At 34.7% G+C, this 21,739-nt stretch overlaps 3 protein-coding genes across 5 annotated transcripts; 2 read left to right on the top strand and 1 right to left on the bottom strand.

The window, feature by feature from the left end:
- Positions 1–636: 636 nt before the first annotated feature.
- Positions 637–7,209, top strand: LOC133312223 (uncharacterized). Its single transcript, XM_061513399.1, has 15 exons — positions 637–1,024; positions 1,112–1,184; positions 1,312–1,333; positions 1,438–1,516; positions 1,640–1,672; positions 1,918–2,066; positions 2,249–2,405; positions 3,532–3,772; positions 3,987–4,228; positions 5,070–5,333; positions 5,413–5,523; positions 5,845–6,069; positions 6,155–6,358; positions 6,500–6,676; positions 6,761–7,209. The coding sequence occupies exons 1-15, from the start codon at positions 818–820 to the stop codon at positions 6,965–6,967; spliced, it is 2,391 nt and encodes a 796-aa protein (XP_061369383.1). The 5' UTR covers positions 637–817; the 3' UTR covers positions 6,968–7,209.
- A 1,344-nt stretch (positions 7,210–8,553) lies between these two features.
- Positions 8,554–10,576, bottom strand: LOC133312219 (large ribosomal subunit protein eL19y-like). The gene is made up of 5 exons (XM_061513394.1): positions 10,428–10,576; positions 9,710–9,832; positions 9,010–9,323; positions 8,790–8,854; positions 8,554–8,704 (listed from the first exon to the last, which is right to left on the bottom strand). The coding sequence occupies exons 1-5, from the start codon at positions 10,537–10,539 to the stop codon at positions 8,680–8,682; spliced, it is 639 nt and encodes a 212-aa protein (XP_061369378.1). The 5' UTR covers positions 10,540–10,576; the 3' UTR covers positions 8,554–8,679.
- Positions 10,577–11,443: 867 nt separating this feature from the next.
- Positions 11,444–18,392, top strand: LOC133312217 (peroxisomal ATPase PEX6). 3 transcript variants are annotated; one of them, XM_061513391.1, is made up of 16 exons: positions 11,444–11,799; positions 11,905–12,561; positions 12,643–12,886; positions 13,102–13,237; positions 13,513–13,696; positions 14,304–14,495; positions 15,233–15,517; positions 15,698–15,769; positions 16,437–16,523; positions 16,611–16,733; positions 16,872–16,982; positions 17,068–17,106; positions 17,208–17,329; positions 17,418–17,603; positions 17,792–17,843; positions 17,991–18,392. In XM_061513391.1, the coding sequence occupies exons 1-16, from the start codon at positions 11,503–11,505 to the stop codon at positions 18,078–18,080; spliced, it is 2,877 nt and encodes a 958-aa protein (XP_061369375.1). In that variant the 5' UTR covers positions 11,444–11,502; the 3' UTR covers positions 18,081–18,392. The 3 variants fall into 3 exon arrangements, with proteins under 3 accessions (XP_061369375.1, XP_061369374.1, XP_061369373.1); XM_061513390.1 differs by having other exon boundaries at positions 17,418–17,562; positions 17,763–17,843; XM_061513389.1 differs by having other exon boundaries at positions 11,905–12,886; positions 17,418–17,562; positions 17,763–17,843.
- Positions 18,393–21,739: the final 3,347 nt, after the last annotated feature.

The raw sequence follows: 21,739 nt of genomic DNA on the forward strand, positions 1-21,739 counted from the left end.
TAAAATGAATTAAACAAGGTTTACTAAATAAGTTCAAAAACATGAAGCATAAATAAATAAAAATGCACGTTATTACTATGTCAATTTAAATTGCAACTCAGAATCCCCATAAACATACCTCTCAATGACATTGAACTCATATTTTTCAAATTCAACTACTTTAAAATAACATATGTCACGTTATGTTAATTTATGATTCCGCAAATTGCTTCGGTATTGAAAATTAAAATTTGAGCTCATTGTAGAAGAGTATACTAACAAATAAAATTACAAAAAGTTTTTAAAATGAGATTTACATTTTTTTCTGATAAGATGAAATAATTTTGATTTTTTGATTTATTTTTTTTGTTTTAAAAATGCATGACCCGACCGGGTGAACAGATCATCGATTTTGATCGAGTTTCACTAGTTTTGTTCGAGTTTTAACCGGGTTTAACTGGATTGATGCGTGACCAGTCTAATATTTGACCTGAACCGATTCAATAACCAAGTGACTGAATTTTTCGGGTCGATCCGACAGGATCGAGCCGGGTTTTCAACAGGGGAAAATTCTATACATGTATCCCAATTTATTAACTAATTAATTATTGAATTCCCAGGTTTTATCCGTTTTTAATAAGAGAAAGGAGCAAACATGGACCACTTGTCTTGGAAGAAGCAATTCCAAGCGTTGAGAAGAAAAGAGTTACACATGGCGGCAACTCTTCCTCGTTGAATAAGAGTCACTGTTACTCTGAACTGTACTGTAACATAACATAACACCCTCTAATTCTAATTCTAATTCTATTATATTGCTTCGCTTCTTCATTATTCTTCTATGCTCCGTTACACCCTCTCATCCTCTCTTCTTCTTCGTCGCCTCTTCTCTCACCATCACTTACCCACTAAATTAAACTTCGCTTCCTCACCTGTTCTCAAAATCAAGGTCCTTTCAATGGCAACAACATCTCATTCCAACCACAAATATACCAATCGACTTGCTTCCGAGCAAAGCCCTTATCTTCTTCAACACGCTCATAACCCAGTAAGTCCCTTATTTTATTAATCTCTCACGTTCCTCACAATATTGCTTCTTTTTCATTTTTCACTCATAATCCATTATTTTTTTTAGGTTGATTGGTATCCATGGGGTGAAGAAGCTTTCGCCGAAGCACGCAAGCGAGATGCACCTATCTTCTTATCAAGTAATTGAAAATTCTGTTTTGATTCCTTTTTGTTCTTCATTTTTTTTTTTTTTTTTTTTTTGGGAATTTTGTTTTATGTAATTAACTGCTGCTTGCTGTGTGATATTAATGGCGACTCAATTTGAAGTTGGGTACAGCACTTGTCACTGGTATGTATGTGTGACTGGAAACTCCGATTTTTTGTGGTTAAGTTTTGAATTTTGATTAGTTTAAATAATGGGGTGAAGTTTTGAGAATCTGAATTGTTTTTAAGGTGTCATGTTATGGAGGTCGAGTCCTTTGAGGACGAGGGGGTAGCCAAGTTGTTGAATGATTGGTTTGTTAGCATTAAGGTAATGCCTTTTATGTTTTTCTCTTGCTTTGAATTTTAACAATCTTCCCTCCATTTTTAGTCAACATTAGTTAACGAGTTGTCCTGCTTTGTTCTATACCGTTTTAATATATCAATGCCACAGGTGGATAGAGAGGAGCGACCAGATGTTGATAAGGTAACTTAACTCTTCATTTAATGTATTAATATGTATGTATGTATCAAATCTCTGAGGATATCATCTCCAAAATTGTTCTATTTTAAGGAACACAAAAAAAAAAAAAAAATGAAAAAAAAAATGGTATTTTAAAATTATCCAAAACTTATGTAGAAGTCCCTTTGAAATTTGAATGTCTGAGATGCTTATAGAATATTTAAGGTGTTTCACCGGTAACAAGGTCCACTAAAAGAATTTTTCTTCAGGTATACATGACGTATGTGCAAGCTTTGTATGGTGGAGGAGGTTGGCCACTGAATGTGTTTATTTCACCTGATTTGAAACCTTTGATGGGTGGAACTTACTTTCCCCCTGATGATAAGTATGGACGACCTGGATTTAAGACTATACTTAGGTGAGAATTATTGCACAAGTCAGCTTGAATCATTAACCAGCTTAGACTCTCTTTTTGTCAATAATTTCAGTGGACGGCATGTCTCATTTTGATGAGTGTAAAACTTCAGGTCTATGGTTTGAAATTATTATTCTGGCTCTTCAAGTACTTATTGGTTTACTATTTGTTCCTGTCTTCTACAGAAAGGTAAAAGAAGCTTGGGATAATAAGAGAGATATGCTAGTTAAGAGTGGAACATTTGCAATTGAACAGCTTTCTGAGGCATTATCTGCTACTTCAGTTTCTGATAAATTGCCTGATGGTGTTCCAGACGATGCTTTGCGTCTATGCTCAGAACAGGTAAGGCTTTGTGCATCCACTTTTTCCTACCTCTTTCAATCTTGTTAGACAGCCTTCCCTCCATTTCTTAAACACACATACTGAGAAGAAAAGGAAAAAGAAAAAAGAATTTCCTTATGTGCGGTCTTGCTGTCCTCTGTGATTTCTCTTTTCTGTATATGACTGATGGGGGGAATTGTTAAAGACATAGAAATCTTATTTTCTCATTTATAAAAGTGAAATTAAGGCTGATAGCAGCCAGTGCTGTAAGATTTTTATATTGTAACAACATAGACCAAGCAATATTCTTTTTGTTTATTGTAAGAAAATTCTTCTTTATCAAATGCAGATTGCGGCCTGTCGTGGCCAACCCTAAAAAATCTATAACGCTATAGCGTGTTGCGGTTTCGGAAATAGCGGAATAGACCAATAGAACCTAAATATATCACACATATATATGCTCCAAAATAAAGACATTCATTCAAAAAAATCAAACTATGCTATTAAAACAAGGATAAGGATAGTGGCAAAAGCATCAACAAGTAACAAAACAATTCTTCAATACAAGTAACACAACAAATTATTAAAAAAACAATAAAAAACCAAAATAAAAACCATTCCCCGTTAAACCCGACTAGCAAGTGTGGGTTGGAGGTAATCCTTGTACGCAGCCTTACCCTTGCATAATTGCAGATACAAAGGCCGAATATGAGAGAGAGATGCAGATAGCGTAAAAGGTAAATAATAAAAAAATACAAAGATAAATAATTAAACTTTTTTTTTTTTTAAAAAAAGGCAGAGAGCTTACCTACTACGAGGGAGACGAACAAGAGAGGCAGAGCAGAGAGGTGCAACAAAGAGCGAGTAAGGCAGAAAAAGAGAGTGGTTTAGAGTTAAATCCGCAAAAGACTAAAAAACCCTTCAAATATTTGTTAGACATTTAAAATAAGGGCAAAATTGACATTTTGCCTTACGACACTATTGCGGTACGATTTGGCGAAGCTCCGCAAAGCACAACCGGCGGAGCTAGTGCCGTGATTGACTACCATGAAAATTTCTTATATTTGCATGTACTTTTTATTGAATCCTTAATTTATGATGAGGTTTCAATTTTTTATTATCATTCAATCTACTATTTTCTTTGTAGCTCTCTGGGAGCTATGATTCAAAGTTTGGTGGGTTTGGATCTGCACCGAAATTTCCCAGACCAGTTGAGATCAACTTGATGCTTTACCGATCCAAAAAGTTGGAGGATGCTGGGAACTTGGGTGGAGCTAATGAAAGTCAGAAAATGGTTTTCTTTAGCTTGCAATGCATGGCAAAGGGGGGCATTCATGATCATATCGGAGGGGGTTTTCACAGATATAGTGTGGATGAATGCTGGCATGGTAAGTTTATCTTGGACAACTGTCATTTCTGAGTAAATCTTTGATAAGTAACTGATATGACTATGAGATGTAGTTCTCTATGTTACTCCACATATGCAGATACCTGAGCAATTTGATTTTGCCATGTTAATTTGGATGTGCTGTTATATCCAATTCTGTTTGTTCTGAAATGTTGTTAAGATGATTAAATTGTTCAGCTGTTATATCTTTGCAGTTCCACATTTTGAGAAGATGCTATATGATCAAGGGCAGCTTGCTAATGTTTATTTAGATGCTTTCTCTATCACAAAAGATACCTTCTATTCATGTATATTACGGGATATCCTTGATTATTTAAGGAGAGACATGATTGGTCCAGAAGGTGAAATCTTTTCAGCAGAGGATGCTGACAGTGCAGAGATTGAAGGAGCAACAAGAAAAAAAGAAGGAGCCTTTTACATATGGACCAGCAAAGAGGTCTTTCATCCATGTCTTCTCTGCCTTTCCTTAATATATTTTTTACAGTTACATTGTTGGTCCCTGACAAATATACATTTTGACGTCCCGGTCCCTAGACAATAAATTATTGGGTCATTACAAAAAATTTATCTTTCAATTGGGTCCAAAATCATACAGGACCTTCTGGGGCTGACATTATAAGGCCTTTGAGTTTCTGACAATGCTCAATAATTCACTGACATGGCAGTCAATTGAAGTTCTTTAAGGATTCAATTGAATCATTTTATTTTTCCCATACATGAATTAATAACTGTATTTTTCAAGATCACAATGTGTTGTTTAGCCTATTTCTTAATTATTAACTTTTAGTTTGCTAAGGACAAAGGACAATCTATTTATATTATTTTCTAGATTGGTCTGGAAATATTCACTGTAACTTGTGAGCTACAATACCTCTTCGAACTTGACTTATATTTCATATTTTTCAATCCATTGTTTTGTTCAGAGTCTAAAACATAATATTATCTCATTACTGATGATATATATATATATATAATAAATTTTATATTTGTTTGGTTAAGGTAGGCATTTTTATTGTACTTCCAAATAGAACATTATAGTTGTTAATAAGCAGATAATACATGGAGATCATTTTTCCTAAATAAAAAGCTTTTTGCTGCAATTATTTCTGAACATGTCTAGCTCTTGGCTGTGTGTCTTACTATACTGATTCCCTTTTGTAATTTTGTGCTTATATCTACAGAGTCTTGACAATTTCTCAGAGAGGTATTGTAATTAACGATAGGTCTATTTGCTATTTTTGGAGGTGGCTTTCAACCTTTTTTTTTGTTCTGTTTAGGTTGAAGGCATACTTGGAGAGCATGCTGCTCTTTTTGAGGAGCACTATTACATAAAACAGTCGGGTAACTGTGACCTATCTACAATGAGTGATCCTCACAATGAATTCAATGGCAAGAATGTCCTGATTGAGAGAAAGGATCCTTCAGAAATGGCATCAAAGTATGGCATGTCAGTTGAGACATATCAAGAAATTCTTGGAAAATGTAGGCATAAGCTGTTTGAAGTAAGGTCACAGCGGTCAAGGCCACATTTGGACGATAAGGTATTTCCCTTGAACAACCTTATTGATTTATTTAGGTTTCAACTTTTATGTATGCTCTCAAGAGATCCTATGCTCCTAGGTTATTGTATCTTGGAATGGACTGGCAATCTCATCTTTTGCTAGGGCTTCTAAGATTCTCAAGGGTGAAGCTGAAGGGACCAAATTCTACTTTCCTGTCGTCGGCACTGAAGTAAGTTTATCCCTCTACAAATATTTTATTTTAGTCAAATGACTCCCAATATTTAAAAAGATGGTAGGCACTCCTCTTTTATATTATGGATGTTGCTTCTGGAAGATGTCTGTAAATTATCATCACAAGGGTAAAATTATATACTGTTGATCACAATTCTTGCTTTGGACAATGGGTTGTTTCTAATGGAGTTAGCAGGTTAAGGTGAGGGAATAATGGGTAAGGTTGTTGGAGGAACACCTGTAGCCAACTTGACTCTTTCCTTGTGAGTAATTGATAATGTAGTTAATTTTGTCCTCCTTTTGATTGTGCAAATTCCAGCCAAGGGAGTACATGAGCATTGCAGAAAAAGCAGCATCCTTTATTATGAAGCAACTTTATGATGTGGAGACTCACAGGCTACACCATAGTTTCAGAAATTCTCCATCTAAAGCTCCTGGTTTCTTGGATGATTATGCTTTTCTGATCTCTGGATTGTTGGATCTCTATGAGTTTGGTGGTGGAATCAACTGGCTTCTATGGGCCATTGAGTTGCAGGAAACCCAGGTAAAGATTGATGTCTAGACTCGATAGAAATTTCATTTCTTGTCTTGACAGTCCTTGAGTTGTTTATGAGATATGTTGCTTGCAGGATGCTTTGTTTCTTGATAGGGATGGAGGTGGATATTTCAATAATACAGGAGAAGATCGTTCGGTTCTTCTCCGTGTGAAGGAAGACCATGATGGGGCAGAACCCTCTGGGAACTCAGTTTCCGCTATAAATCTTACAAGATTGGCTTCCATGGTTACTGGAAGTAAGGCTGAACATTATAAGCGAAATGCAGAACATCTATTGGTCTGTAAACCCCTCTCCTCTTCTCCAAAAAGCTTCCTTTATGTGCTAACAATGATTGGATGGGTTATTAGTGGGAAGCTCTGTTACTAGACCACTGGGTCAGTTGTAATTGACTAGGATTCCCTATAAATGGTAATGCAGGCAGTTTTTGAGAATAGATTGAAAGATATGGCGATGGCAGTGCCTCTAATGTGTTGTGCAGCAGACATGCTGCATGTACCTTCCCGAAAGCAAGTGGTCGTGGTTGGTGAAAGGGCTTCCGAGGAATTTGAAAGCATGCTTACTGCAGCTCACGCATTATATGATCCCAACAGAACTGTGAGCATATTTACTCTCTATAAAGTTGATATTTTCATATATCTTTCTGGTTGTCATCAATTACATGCTGGTGCTATATGGTAGGTTATTCATATAGATCCCAACAAGAAGGAAGAGATGGAATTTTGGGAAATAAACAACAGCAATATCGCTCTCATGGCGAAGAATAACTATGCAGTCGGCAAGGTTGTAGCTCTTGTGTGCCAAAACTTCACTTGTAGCCCCCCTGTGACTGATCATTCGTCACTTGAAGCTTTGCTCTCCCAAAAACCCTCCTCTTCGTCTACATAAGCTGTTGGTTCTAATTTATGAGAAATAAAGTGCATGTCAGTGAAAGCTCCCTCTTCATCTACAGAACTTGTTGGCTTTGACTTGTGTATTGAATAAAAGTAGTTAAATATTCTCCCTTGAGTAGAGGGATTGTTGCATATTCTTTTTGTTTGCCTGTGAACAATAAAGCCAGAATTTTTCTTCAAATTTGATACAGGACGATGGAACTATGTATATTTTTATAGGTAACTGTTGAAAATATTACACTTAAAATATATTTATGGTTTTGATCATTTCGATTTCGGTTACTGTCCAAATTCTTTTAAAATTGCACTCTTTTAATCGTATTTATAACATGGGTTTGCTTTTTTCATGTCACATGACAAGATTATTTTTCTGCACACATAAATCAAGTGTGGGTCTCACGCTTAAAAAAAAAAGTCAAACTAAAATCAGGATACGGCGCCATATCCTCAAGATACGTTGTCGGATTTTTGTTGCAGGAAGGAACAGTGTCATTCCTTGCAACATGATTCTTATATTTCCCTTATAACATTGCATCTGTTTGGTATGCTTTATTTTTAATTTCTCTTTTCCTTAAAAATAAAAATTTAGCCAAACATGTTTTTATAAAATTTCTTATTATAAAAAAAAATTAAAAGCTAAAATCTCCCCCAAAAAAAGTTTTTTTTAATGGAAAAAATATGTATCATTTACAATGATATAATTGTGTATCATTTTTAATAAAATTATGTCATTTTGATATTTTTTTTACATTTTTTCTTTTTTATAAATTTAGGAAGAGAAATGAAGAAGAGAAAATGTAAAAATACACAGAAATGATGTAATTTTATTAAAAATGATATAAAATTATATTATTTAAAATGACAAATATTTTTTTCCTTAAACTCATCATATTTTATTTTTTAGAGATATTTCAATTAGTTCATTGTCTCGTGACTTTCAATTCAAGACAGATCTTAAAATTAAAACTTTAAACCCCTTTCAAAAATTATAGATTATATTAAAAAGAATCAAACATATAATTTCAACCCCATTACCCACAATACTCAATTCCCTCACGCCAACTAAACAATCACCATTTGATTGACTTATCATATTTATTTTATACTATTACTCTTATTTTAAACTTGTATTTATAAAAAAAAATAAAAAAAATTCCGAACCCCCATAGTGTGAAAGCCTCGACTTAGGAAACACCAGGTTAAGACTGAACGTTGTCAGTTTTAAACAAGGCGGGCCTACAAACTAAAAACACTAAAACACAAAAAAATGATCATATTTACATAAAAACATGTTTAAGCAAATAAATTATGAAACTTATGTTTCTCGTATTGTAAGTGAGATATTTTATTTCATATACACATAAAAGTTAGGGTTGTATGCATTAAATGGTACCAAAACAATGTCTTTTTTCTCTTTATCTCCAAATATAAAGAAATTTCTCCACGTATGCAGTTAATTGTAATTAGAGAGAGATTAGTGGCGCCATAAATGAAGGGAGACACGAGTATTTACGCAACTGGGTGAAACTTAATACCAAGGCAAGGACAGTATAAATCCAACTAACAAAATATAATTGTAAGTATGCAAAAAATAAAGTTCTTATAAAACATAGAAAGTCCAAACCAACAAAAATGAGATTCGTCGAACTACTTTAGCAGACAAAATGATTATGTAAGCGCCATTTAAAGATTCTTGGTTATGCTACCTCACTTCTTGGATTTCTTTGGTGCTCTGCATAAAAGAGATACATATAGATTACAATACACATCACGGCCAAAAGCTGTAATTAAGGCATAAGCATAGACGTAATACTTACTGGGAAGCCTGGGGTGCTGTAGCAGGTGGAGCACTGGGTGCTGTCGATGGTTTCTCACCAGGACCCTAAACAATATGCAGAGAAAAATAATAGTCAAAATTTTCATTACCGACTTCAATGAGCATACTTCTTTGTTCAGTAAATCCCAAAATTTAGAATATTAAATATAAATTCACACAATATACAAGTAAATAGATTCTCAAAAAACTCTGGAACTCACATGGGCCAAACGCTCCTCCCTACGAGCAAATTTCCTTTCCCTGCTTGCCTTGTTCTTTGCCCGCTTCGCCTCAAACTGATCAGACAAAGTCTTCTCTCTTGCCTTCTCAGCCTTGGACTTGTGAATGCTCTCCATCAAGACTCTCTTGTTCTTGAAAACGTTACCCTTCACCTTCATGTACATATCATGGTACATGTGTTTGTCAATTTTCTTTGATTCCCTGTACTTACGAAGCAATCGTCTGAGCACACGCATCCTCCTCATCCAAAGTATTTTGGTGGGAAGCCTTGCCTCCCTAGTTCCCTTGCGCTTACCTAATAGTATTTAGGTAGACATTATAATGAGCAAACGATGCCCCATCCTCCCCGCACCCCCAAAAGAAACAAACAAAATAATAATAATAATTAATAAATAGATAAAAGGGCCAGAGTGCAATTCATTTTATGGCTACCCAACAATGTTCCCCATATATGTAGTGTAGTATCGATAACTTCGTCCCCTAAGCTATTTTTTCAAAAAAAATTCCACTATTCTTTCAATTGATAAGCAGCTCAAATTTTGTCAATCTTAAATGAGTACATGTCTAAATGATGAAAAAGTTCGTGACCATAGTTTCTAAACATGCATTGACTGAGAAAGTGCCTGGAATTACATTTTGAAAATTATTTTACATTTACCATTTAAAGTTGAGAATAAATACCATATCCAGAGTGGCGACCCTTCCTCTTGGCCTCCTTCATCCTACGAGCACGTGAACGGGAGTGAATCTTGGTTGGCTTCCTGATAATAAACCCATCCTTGACCAACTTCCTAATGTTTTGGCCTGCAAACGAAACCCAACAAGCTTTTAAGTATTGGAAAAGATTTGCACAACAGAACATTAGAGTATATATCACACACAACTTAAGGCAGTTTTATTTGTATTTTTTTCTTTTTAATCTTTGGAATTGCTCAAACAGTTTCAGGCCAGGGTGTTGGTTAAGTAAGGCCCCTCTAAAGTGATAACTTCAGAATTCAAATATCAGTCAGAAATAAATTCAAATAACACAAAAATAAAGAAAATTTCATATAGTCTAGAAAGCAAAATTCCAATGGAAAGAATAAGAGACAGTAGAATGCTCAAGTTCATTGATATAAGCATTTGTTATTCCCACGATGAGAATAAAACAGTTTGAATCTAAAACGCCGGTAGATGGATACATTATTAGTAGGGAAAAACAATAACAATAATGTTCACTACACGTAAGATTCCCAGTCAGTGTGCCATTACAGACTATATATTCACAAACAACAATAAGATTCCGATCCAAACCAAATTTTATTTATTTATTTATTTATAAAAAAAATAAAAAAAATAAACCCTATCGATGAACGGGAACAGAGATGATAGTAAGAAGAGAGAGAATGGGAATGCGTACGAGAATTGGCCATGGAGATTTCATTGACTTCATTAGGATCAAGCCAAACCTTCCCTCTTCCGCACTTGAGCACGCTCGATGCTAGCCGCTTCTGCAGTTTCAGGGATACCATCTTTTCCCTCTTCTCTGTGTCTCAAATGACACGATTCCTAAAAAGAAGAAACGAAACCCTAGTTTTTATTCTAATGAATATATACATATGCGAATAATCCAAACAATCTTCATTGGTCTTGGGTCTATCCCATTTATTGGGCTTTTGGAACATCACATTTTCCACTATCATCTGGGCCTAACGTACAATAGACTATGTTCTGTGCTCGTATCGATTTCTTTTTTTAATTTCCGTGACATTTTATTGCACCTATCTTTTTTGCTTGTTGGTGTTTGTTTGAAGGTTTATTTTGGGATTGATGGAAAAGTGTAAGTGGATATTGAAAAATACCACGTTTGGTTCAGATTTTTTCAAAAAATACTAGGCAAATAGGATAGATGGAAAAATGACTTTTGTGTTGATTTTTGGATGAAATTCACTGTTACAGAATACCACTTGAGATGTGGTATTTTGAGATAACTGGAAAAGTGAAAAAACATGTGCAAAGTTTCTCCCGAACATAGATTTTGCATATTTAAATAAATCTCCCTGGTAATATTTCGGTCAACCAAACAATTTTTTTTTACATTTTCCTACCAAACTCATTTTCTATCAATTAGATTTCTCTAGTAAAAAAAAATTTATCCCCGACCAAACAGCTAAGCTTTGATAGGAAGAGAAGAGAAGAGAAATTTGACATATCACCGTGAACAAGTTTTCGCACTGTGAGGGAATAAGAACTAAGAAACATGTCGTTGTTAGTTACCATATGTGATCACTATCCATGTGCTATCAAACATTGTAAGATTAGATTGCATGAGTAAGTAAATAGAAACACAATATCTGAGAATAGAATAGAACAAAAACGACAGGTTTTAGCATCACACAGTGAGTGCTCTGAGCCTAATCCACACACACACACAGAGAGAGAGAGAGAGGGGTTTGAATTTGGGAAGCTAGGGCTTTTTATTTATTTTTTTGTTCATGAAAATGGTGGAGAGGAGAAAGCCTCTAGTACTATGTTCCACCAAACATGTGATCAATTCCTTATTGAGCTCTTCTTCCACTTGGTCAAGCAACAACCTCTTCTTCCATGACCATGACCATGACCATGACCATGGCCATGATGATGAATGTTTGCCCAATTTCCACTTACCTGTTGGCATTCTTCGATTCTCCAACCTCGAAAATCAACCCCAATTCCTTTCTCTTGACCATTCTGCGCTCCTTGGCCTCTCCACTTCTCTTCTCAAAAGGCTTTCCATTACTTCAGGTTCACTGGTAATTCAATTTCCCCTCTCTTCAATTATCATTTTTTCTCCCACTTCATGTTAAAAAAACAGTATAATTATTATTTTATTTTATTTTATTTTCTAATTTTCTTAGGTTCTGGTCAAGAATGCTGAGATTAACATACAGAGAATTGCAGTTGCCATTGCTCTTGATCCTCCACGTACCACCCCTGATACTGAATCACCTTCTTCTTCTTCTTCTTCTTCTTCTTCTTCTTCTTCTTCTCGAATTATGCTTGTATTTCCTTCTTGTGATTTCCCTCGTAGTGGCCCGTTGTTGTTAGATGATGAATTTGCTTATTTATCTCCACTTTTAGCCTTTAATCTTAACTTGCACATGACATGCTTAAAATCCATTCTACACCATGGCGAAGACGCTTTAGCGTCTTATTTCAAATCCCAAGGGGGTGACTGTGATGAAGACACTGCTAAAAGCGTTAACGATTCTGTCATCAACGTTGAATTGGCACCTCTTGCTCAACCTCCAAGGTTTGCCTCACTTCTGAGGGTTTCTTTTGTTAAGATACCAGAATGTGGCATCCTTGAATCTATTAGAGCAAGTTCACCTGTTGAATCTGAAGAACGTCAAGACATGATTGATTTGGCATTGCAAATGTACTTTGAGGTCGATAGGTATTTGTCAAGGGGAGATGTTTTTGGAATTAACATAAATTGGAAATGCAATTCCACTATTTGCATTCCATGCAGCCAAAAATCACAAAAGAAAAATGACAACCTTGTCTGTTTCAAGGTATGTTTACCTCTCTCTTTTTTTTTCCTAAACCTCAAAAAAATGTCAAGTTCTTTGTTAGAATGTAACTTATATCTTCAGGTCATTGCTATGGAACCATCAGATGAACCAGTTGTTCGTGTCAATAGAACCTTAACTGCTCTGGTCCTAGTAGGGAGTGCCCCATCCGCACTTCCTCCGGATTTGTTAATTGCTGGACCAGAAGGGCCTGTGCCTTTGCAAGGAGACACAGTAAAGATATTGGCTTCGATACTTACACCAACTTTCTGTCCATCAGTGCTTTCTTCCAAGTTTAGAGTTTCAGTTCTATTGTATGGCTTGGCAGGTGTGTTCTATATTGCCCTGCTTTATTTTCTAAAGGAATCAGTACTTTTTCCTATTCTTCATAAAATTATTTGTGATTTGAATCACCATTTGATATCCTCAGTTGTTGTTGTTTATTTAAAATATTTATAAATGGATTGAAAGTTTCAAATAAATGGTGGTTTTGGATTGCATTGATGGTGCTTATTGTATTTCCTGAACGACATAATTATGCAGGTTGTGGGAAAAGGACTGTCGTTAGATATGTTGCTCGTCGACTGGGCCTGCATGTGGTGGAATATAACTGTCATGATCTAATGATGGCTGATAGAACATCTGTTGCTCTAGCTCAAGCTTTCAAGACGGCTCAAAGGTTATAATTTGAATATTCGGAATGATAAGAACACACATTGTACTGGGAACTTTGTTCCTGCACAATTTTTGTTTTGGCATGGTTCATTCATTTGTTCACGTCCTTTTTTGTCACCCTAGTGGTTTTTCTCTCCACTTAACATTTATTAGATTTCAGGCTTTACTTGGTTCACTTACCTGATCACTTAGTTATGTCAGGCTCTGAGAAGTTTACTGTTTTGGATATGTTTTCTCTCTAAGCTTTTAGTCTGCACTTATGGAATGATATTGTAACAGATACTCGCCGACAGTACTTCTTCTACGTCATTTTGATGTTTTTCGAGATTTCCATTCGCTTGAAGGTTCACTAAATGATCAAAGAGGCAATACATCTGAAGTTGCATCAGTTATTAGGAAATTCACTGAGCCAATTTGTGAACATGGTGATGGTAACTCCCTGGGAAAATCAAACGGTGAATTTGTAAGATTTAACTTGGTTGAATTTTGCTATTGCTATCACTATTCTTTGGACTGTAACTTTTTCTATTAATATTTTTGTCTGCACATCTCAAACGTTATATCTTACTCATGTTGCAAATCTGATAAAGAAGTACAACAAGTGAATATGAAAAGATGCAGACAGACTAGATAACCATTAAGCAATAATAGCAGTTTCTATAATAGAAAAGATGAGTGATGAAAAGGAATTAGCTTCTGGGAGCTCTAATAAGTGGAGGCAACCTCTCTGCTGGAGATACAAGCTTCTAAAACTGACTGTTTCTTTCTAGTGAAAAAGTACTGTCAAGTGACATGGAATATACTTTAATAAGAATAAGATACATCTTGCAGAAAGTGGCCTTTAGTATGCAATGTGCACTCAAAATTTCCCCTTTTAAGACCAAAAGATTCTGTTCTTCATAAAATGTTAAAGAATATATATAAACCCATATATATGTCACAATGTCTTTTTTCATTAGACCAGTTAATGGTTAAATCCAAATCAAGATTGGCAAAAGCTCAAGCACTAGAGTTGCCTTTTATTTTTTAACTAGAATTGCAAAGATAACTTTTACAACATGCTGGTGAAGGTGGAGAAGAATGCTGAAAAGACAAGTGGTCATCAGGTCCTGTTGATTGCTGCTGCTGACAGTTCAGAAGGTCTACCTTCAACTATCAGACGCTGCTTTAGCCATGAAATAAGCATGGGGCCTTTGACTGAAGAACAAAGGGCTGAAATGCTATTCCAGTCACTGCAAAGTGTTTCTGATCTACTCTCTAATGTAGGTGTGGAATGGAGCTTCCTCTTGTTTTATACCTTCTTTTGATATATATATATATATATATATATATATATATATATATATATATATATACAGGATCAACTTACATCGATGTAAGAATAATAAATCTTGAACGTTGATTTTCATGCATTTAACGATTGTAATTTATTGGGTCACACTCATTAATTAATTATTAATTTCAAATAAATTTCAACCGTTAAATGCTCGAAAATCAATGGTCAAGATTTGGTGTAAGATTTATTATTCTTATATCGGTGTAAGTTGATCCTACCCTATATATATATATATATATGTGTGTGTGTGTGTGTGTGTGTTCATAAATTGACTAGTAGCGGCACCTGTGATGACAAATCTGTCTCTAAATTTTAAAATTCTGAATGAAAACTGACTTAAAACTAATTTGTAAAAGAAAACAATCATGATAAAAAAAAAAGTTCCATAAAAGTAGGGAGTGGGTGTACAGGTGGTGCCATGTGATTATTTGGGAATTTAAATTTTTCCTCTCTTCTCAGGTAAAAATATAATGCTGGGCTTTTAGGAAAAGGAGAAAAAATAAGATACCAAATGTAGGAACATCCTTTGTATAATAGTATAGATGTTACATGTTATATCCCTGAAATTATTAAGACAGGCACTTTGCTACAATTTGTGCTCCTGAGTCCCTGATCATTACTTTGTATGTTAACTTTGACAAATCACATTGTTGCTTCTTGCAGACTAATTCAGAGGGTCTTGTAAAAGAAATAGTTGGACAGACATCTGGTTTCATGCCTAGGGATATGTGTGCCTTAATTGCTGATGCTGGTGCAAACTTATTTCCCAGGAGAAATGTTGAAGCAGACAAAGATGGACCTGATGATGTAGATGGTTCTCTAATTTCCAAGGTGACGGAGGACAACAATCACTTGAAATTCTCACCTCATATTCCTGGGAAAGAAGACTTAATGAATGCTTTGGAACGATCAAAGAAAAGAAATGCATCAGCATTGGGCACTCCAAAGGTAAATCAAGTGATCAGGCTTTTATGATGATTTTCTCATCTGCATTGAGTAGCGTTCAAAATCTATAACAATTTACTATTGTTTTATTGCCAATAAGTGTATACATTAGCACATAACATGTCTTGCGGGAGAAAATGTTATCCAATGCATGAAAAATTTTAAATATGGTTTTTTTTACAGGTTCCAAATGTGAAATGGGAAGACGTTGGTGGGCTTGAAGATGTCAAAAAATCAATCCTGGATACTGTTCAGGTGGGCTTCTTGTATAGCATAACTGTATTGATTGTTAATTCTTTTTTCCCCCATTTAGACGCACTCCACCCTGTTATGTAAATTTCTGCTTGCTATATCATGACAATGTCTGTCACAGCAACTTGAAAATATATTGGTGGAAATAGTAACTTCTGGTTATGTTTATATGGTCAACATTTCATAAGATATACTAGGTTGTCATATTTCATAAGCTAACTTAGTCAAATTTCATTTTAGGTTACATTCCAGTATGATAATAAAAATTAAAGAAGATAGATAGAAGGTGCTTTCGGTGAGTGACAGGTGAATTTGAATGTAATTCACTCGTAAAGTTCAACATGAAAGCTATGAGACTAAATTCTGCTTAAAGGAGATTGAATAGACAGTTTCTGCTATATCATCTTAGAGCAGAATGATAGGATCCTTTCAAAAATGCATTAAAAATCATGCGTTTTTCCTCCACTGTCAACTCTTACTGCTTATGTTGGCTCTTTCTATTGAATGTCAAATAATATATACTTCTTTTTCAAGTCACTTATAGAAAATTATCCTGGTTGTTTCTTCTCTAATTTGATATTTATCTTACTAAATCATATGTTATCTTGGAGATACTGTTAATGTCTGTCATTTTCTGAATATCTGATTCATTCCGTATTTCATATTTTAGTTACCTCTCCTGCATAAAGATCTGTTTTCAGCTGGATTACGTAAGCGGTCTGGTGTTCTTTTGTATGGTCCCCCTGGAACTGGCAAAGTAAGTGGTAAAGTACCTGTAAATGAAAATATTTAATCTCTGTTTTCTTAATTTTTACTTAACAAAAGCTTTTTTATTTAATGTCAGACATTATTAGCAAAAGCTGTTGCTACAGAATGTTCCTTAAATTTTCTTAGTGTAAAAGGTCCTGAACTGATCAACATGTACATAGGAGAGTCCGAGAAGAATGTTAGAGAAATTTTCCAGAAGGTATAATAATATTTGGTTGCTTTGATCTAAATAATTTCTTAAGTTGAATGGAATATGTCTCTGTGTGTGTCTATTGCCTGCACACTACACAGTTTTCAGAACAGATTTTGATAAAGTGAACTTCAATATAATTCACAGGCCAGATCTGCGCGTCCATGTGTCATCTTCTTTGATGAGCTTGATTCTCTTGCACCAGCTCGGGGTGCTTCTGGAGATTCTGGGGGGGTAATGGACAGAGTGGTTTCTCAGGTGATTTCCTTTTCTGAGCAAGACCGTGATATTTGCAGATTTTTTCTCTGGGTTTGCTAAGGCAATATACTTCCTTTGTTATTAGATGCTTGCGGAGATTGACGGCTTAAGTGATTCAACACAGGTTTTTTTTTTATTATTTGCTTGAAATATTTATCTTTTACCAAAACATATTATCCTATTTTTTGCTTCTAACAAGTGGTGTCTCTGTTGCTGGCTTAATAGGATCTATTTATTATAGGTGCAAGTAATAGACCAGATTTGATAGACCCAGCACTTTTGCGCCCTGGTCGATTTGATAAACTGCTATACGTTGGAGTTAACTCTGATGCATCTTACAGGGAGCGGTAAGCTGTCTGCTTTTCAAGCTCTGTTGTTTAGTATCTATTGTTGATAACATGCTTATTGTGCACCTCTGATCTCCATCTTTTTCAGGGTCCTGAAAGCTCTTACCCGAAAGTTTAAATTGCATGAAGATGTTTCACTTTACTCTATAGCAAAAAAATGTCCACCAAACTTCACTGGTGCAGACATGTATGCCTTGTGTGCTGATGCTTGGTTCCATGCTGCAAAGCGCAAGGTAAGTCCGGCCAGGATCACTGGATCCCATGATTACTTTTTGTGCATTCTGTTTGATATTAGGCCTGTTATGTTATTTGAGATGACTGAGGACAATCAATTTATAAAAGAAATTGCTCTCGTAGGAAATGCAAGTATTCAGAAACCAAAATGTTTTACAAAAATAAGCATCATTTACCTAACCTCGGTGCTTTCTTCTAGGTTTTGAGTGCAAATCCAGAGTCTACCAGCCAAGATAATGAAGCAGATTCTGTTGTTGTTGAATACAATGATTTTGTGCAGGTAACTTGCAATTTTTCTTGATAAATCCGGTTACCCATGGATCAAACTGTAACACTCTAAATGCAGAGTTATCAACTTCTCCATCAATTGCTTTCCCAACTGTTTCTAGTATCTAATTGTCTGAGTGGCATTTCCTGAATTTTTCAGGTCTTGGGAGAGCTGCCACCTTCCCTCTCCATGGCTGAGCTTAAGAAGTACGAGCAACTGAGAGATCAGTTTGAAGGCACCTCTAAATGAACTATTTGTCCTGAGAGTATGTAGCTGTGTTAAAATTTGGTAAGAAAAGTTATGTCGTCCCTGTGATCATGTCCCTATGATCATGCCCGGCTCGAATTCGGATTAGTTGGCGCTCGTTGGTGATCGGGGGCATGAATTATGTGTCAGGTGTAAGAATAGATAAAGTAAGGGATAGAAGTGTCGCTTTCAAAACAAGAGAGACGTTTGGTGTAATAAGAATAGCCTTTAATTTATTCTCTCTATACACAATTTACATTTCGAAGAAAATGAGATTCTATTGGTTGTGTAAACTGTTATTCTTGTTACTTTACTTTCGCTGTAATGTCAGTGTAAACTAATTTTACACTGTTGTTCAATGTAGTATTACTACATCATTTAATAAGTTTTACAAATCATGAGATATTGAATTCATTAAATGATGTTACAGTATGTCATTTAAGTTAAACTTTATTTGTATGTACTCCTTACATTCTTTTTTATTTGTTATACAAGATAATTGCAGAAGAATTAAGAAAGCCATTAAGGTAGAGTTTGATAGAACGAGACGAGTATAACAATTTGATTATATTTAATGTTTTTTATATTTTAAAATGTAACAGAACATATATACGGTTAAAAATAATATTTTTTTAAAAAAAATTTACCAAGAATGCTTGAACTAAAGAGATCAAAACAGAAAGTTTTATATCGTTCTTTCAAAGCAACAAAAGTTACTTAAATAATTTCACTTATAAGCAAAAGTAATTAATACTTAACATATTAGTGTCATTATTCTATTATTCTTGTCTCTCTTATTAGGAATAAAGTTAAAAAATTAGTACTTTATTAATTTTCTAAAACTATATATATATAAAGCTTTTCTAAAACTGCGAATAAAAATGAAAGGAGGGACCATGTTCTACGTAGATAAAGAAGGAAAATTTTAGTAAGAGGTCCCATAGTTCTATATTTATTATGCAATTGAGATTAAAAAAAAATTCTAAAACTACACATAAAAATGGAAGGAGGGAGTATATTCTACTCAAATCAAGAAGGAAATATTTATTTATTTTTTAAATTTCTCCACTTAAACTCTGCTTAAACCAATGGTTGCTATTGAAGTACGGTCATAATATGAGAGGGAACAAAATTTATTTTCTTATTTTGATTTATAACATGCACGGACATTGTGTAATATGCTTGACAATTCCATATGCACGTGTCATATTAAGATTTTGATTAATTATAAGAAGTTGAGTGTTGTTTGATAATTGTTATCCTTTTGTGACCATTCTTACTTAATATGTAGGTTTGAGGTGCAATGATGGCATATTCTCGCCATATGCTTGGAAAGAGCGTTGTATATTCCAATGATGTAATCTGTATGGAGCTGTGTTTTGTCGCTTGTGAATGTGGCGATTGATGGATATGGTTTCCATCGTTTTCAACTTCGAGGGCCCCAACATAACACTCATATGATAAATATTCATGGTGCGGGTCCTTTTTGTAATGGTCAACGCAGGTAACTTGAATTTATCCCCTCTCTTCTTCCATTTTGAATTTTCCAAGTTTACCTTTTTGTTTTTGTTTTTTTGTGCCTTGTAGTAAAGGTTCTTAAATAACTACAAAAGAATATAACTTGGTAATTATAGTCCAATCCTTGTACTGTTATATAAGCAAAATATATTCACTATATCTCATAAATTTATGAGACATTTATTTTTGTTTTGTAATGAAATTGAACTATCATTATAAACGAATTTGAATCTTCTTATATAAAAAAATATCGTGTAGTTATATTATTTAATATCTATATGGGCTGCTTTGTCACTGAATCATGTTGGAATATTTTGTAAATTATTTTTTGTTTATTTCAGTAAATAATAAACGTGATTTAAAATTTGTTTACAATAAACATAATTATATATTATTTCAAAAACAATACTTTGAGCATACTTCTGCTAACAATAAAAAGGAATGTATGGCTAGACTACCAAAAAAAAATTAAAATGTATGGCCATGATTTAGTTTTTTATTTTTAAGAAGTCAACCATTTTAACCCAACAACTTAAGTCGTTAAGTAAAGGTTCATCAATAAATACAACAAGTTTTATCAAAATCACCTAACGGTCTTCTTGTACCAGATAGAGGTGGCCATATGGGTTGAACCCGACGGATCAACCCACCAACCTGCCAAAACGGGGCAGGTTGGGTTATACCTTTCAACCCACCAACCCGCCCCGTTTAGTTATGGGTCAAAATAAGTTGGTGGCGGGTCGGAGCGGGTTGGCCCGTGGGTCAGCTTCTGTTTTTTTTACACTTAAATAGTATTTTATTTGTCACTAAGCTTTTATGATATGAATTTTTTTTTTAGTACTTTCCTAGAAAAATAAAGAAGAAAAACTTTATTTATAACAAAGGTTATCCATATATAGAGGCAAAAATAAGTTTCTAAAAAATATCTGACTGAATATTAGCTTATATTTAGGTTTGAGATTGAAAAAAAATTAAGGGGAATGTGAAATAAAAATAAATAATATTATAAAACTAACAAAAATATAATTTATTATTATTTTTTAATTATTTTATTTTTTTTAGCCGGGTTGACCCGCCAACCTACCTCGAAATGGGGTGGGTTCCAACCCCCCCCCCCCCATCAAATGGCGGGTTAACCCGCCTCGCCCCGCTTTTGGCGGGTCAGGGTGGATTGACCTGTTTTGGCACCTCTAGTGCCAGATATATCAACAAAAGGTTTGAGAACAAATTCGCACAGCAATTTTCTTCTTTGTACGTATGTTTTACCTTTACTGACCATTCTTTGTCCATCCAAGCATGTATGCGAGTAACAAGATGAGACTCACAGGCTGGGTCACTCTTTGTGGTAAGTCACGTGACTGCAATTGCAGAGTCACTTTCTATAATCACCTTTCTTCAGCCTCCTTCCCATGCCAACTGAATTCCTTTCAAGATTCCCCATAATTATGCCATAACAACACTACAATGGCCAACACGATAGAAGAAACTATTCAACCATTAGAGTGTGCAATCTCTTAACACTCCCCCCACACTACTGGACCCAAATTTCCCTTGGCAGCTCCATCTGTATTGAGCTTAACCTAAACCATATTCAGGTACTGCCAGGCAATTGAGGCCTATTATTTTCTTATACCAAGCTCGTCGTTTATTCTTCTGTTTGCAACAACCCAAATCTCATTTGCTTGGCAAGTTGTAAAATTTTGATTGTATACATTGTGTAGGCTTCGACGTCTATGTACCTTGTCATTCCTCCACTTTCAAATTAACCAAGCTGTAACTGCGAAAATAGTAAGTCATGTCATACAATTAATTTAGCCTACATTAAGTTAATAAGTTATGTCAGACTTAAAATATTTTACATAAATATAATTTATTTAAACTAAAGGTTTTATGAGTATAATGTTACATGACCCAAGAAAATTTTTCTACACACACAACTAAGAGGTGGGATCCACATGTTTTTTTTCTCTTTCATTATTTCACTTTATCTCTCTTCTTTATTGCGAGTGTAGGAAAAATTTCTTACATCATGTAACATTATACTCATTAAACCTTTAAACTTAAGTTTAGTCGAACTCAACATATTTACCTCCCTAGTTGAATCAAGCAACTAGCAATTAGCATAATTGAGTTTGAAATTGTGA

This window comes from Gastrolobium bilobum, unplaced genomic scaffold (assembly GCF_033153095.1).
Source record: "Gastrolobium bilobum isolate Gb01-03AN ecotype WA unplaced genomic scaffold, APGP_CSIRO_Gbil_v1 utg6685, whole genome shotgun sequence".
In the NCBI taxonomy this organism is placed as follows: Eukaryota; Viridiplantae; Streptophyta; class Magnoliopsida; order Fabales; family Fabaceae; genus Gastrolobium; species Gastrolobium bilobum.

Excerpts from the sequence above, each read along its gene's own strand:
- LOC133312223 (XM_061513399.1), top strand. The coding sequence starts at position 818 with ATGCTCCGTTACACCCTCTCATCCTCTCTTCTTCTTCGTCGCCTCTTC. Across the intron at positions 1,517-1,639 it reads ATTGGTTTGTTAGCATTAAG|GTGGATAGAGAGGAGCGACC; the intron begins GTAATGCCTTTT and ends TCAATGCCACAG. Across the intron at positions 6,070-6,154 it reads TTGAGTTGCAGGAAACCCAG|GATGCTTTGTTTCTTGATAG; the intron begins GTAAAGATTGAT and ends TGTTGCTTGCAG.
- LOC133312219 (XM_061513394.1), bottom strand. The coding sequence starts at position 10,539 with ATGGTATCCCTGAAACTGCAGAAGCGGCTAGCATCGAGCGTGCTCAAG. Across the intron at positions 9,833-10,427 it reads AATCTCCATGGCCAATTCTC|GCCAAAACATTAGGAAGTTG; the intron begins GTACGCATTCCC and ends TTTCGTTTGCAG. Across the intron at positions 9,324-9,709 it reads GGGTCGCCACTCTGGATATG|GTAAGCGCAAGGGAACTAGG; the intron begins GTATTTATTCTC and ends AAATACTATTAG.
- LOC133312217 (XM_061513389.1), top strand. The coding sequence starts at position 11,503 with ATGAAAATGGTGGAGAGGAGAAAGCCTCTAGTACTATGTTCCACCAAA. Across the intron at positions 16,524-16,610 it reads GTCCCCCTGGAACTGGCAAA|ACATTATTAGCAAAAGCTGT; the intron begins GTAAGTGGTAAA and ends ATTTAATGTCAG. Across the intron at positions 17,563-17,762 it reads TCCATGCTGCAAAGCGCAAG|GTTTTGAGTGCAAATCCAGA; the intron begins GTAAGTCCGGCC and ends GCTTTCTTCTAG.